This window comes from Penaeus monodon, chromosome 32 (genome assembly GCF_015228065.2).
Source record: "Penaeus monodon isolate SGIC_2016 chromosome 32, NSTDA_Pmon_1, whole genome shotgun sequence".
NCBI lineage: Eukaryota > Metazoa > Arthropoda > Malacostraca > Decapoda > Penaeidae > Penaeus > Penaeus monodon.
In genome coordinates, this window is record NC_051417.1 from 31,423,868 (window position 1) to 31,424,076 (window position 209).

At 55.0% G+C, this 209-nt stretch overlaps 1 protein-coding gene across 1 annotated transcript in view; it reads left to right on the top strand.

Moving 5' to 3' along the window:
• LOC119593326 overlaps positions 1-209 on the top strand; it is a gene marked incomplete in the record, with an annotated part of 7,803 nt that overhangs the window by 4,631 nt on the left and 2,963 nt on the right. The window contains 1 exon segment of the mRNA XM_037942255.1: positions 52-161. Coding sequence (XP_037798183.1) covers positions 52-161 — 110 coding nt within the window.

Below are 209 nucleotides of genomic sequence, written 5' to 3' on the forward strand. Positions count from 1 at the left end.
ATATGCCCGTATCCCCCTTAAAGCCTACTACGAGCCTAAAACCCCTTTCAGAGCGTACAGCAACCGGGAGCAGATGCGAGACTGGCTTCAGAGAGTGGTTGGCATCGAGCCCGGAAGGTCACCTGTGCTGGAGAATGTCAGAGGCGCTGTGGAACCTTATGGTAAGCGTCTTTTGCGAGGTTTCCGAAGAGGGGCGGAGAAGTAGTCTG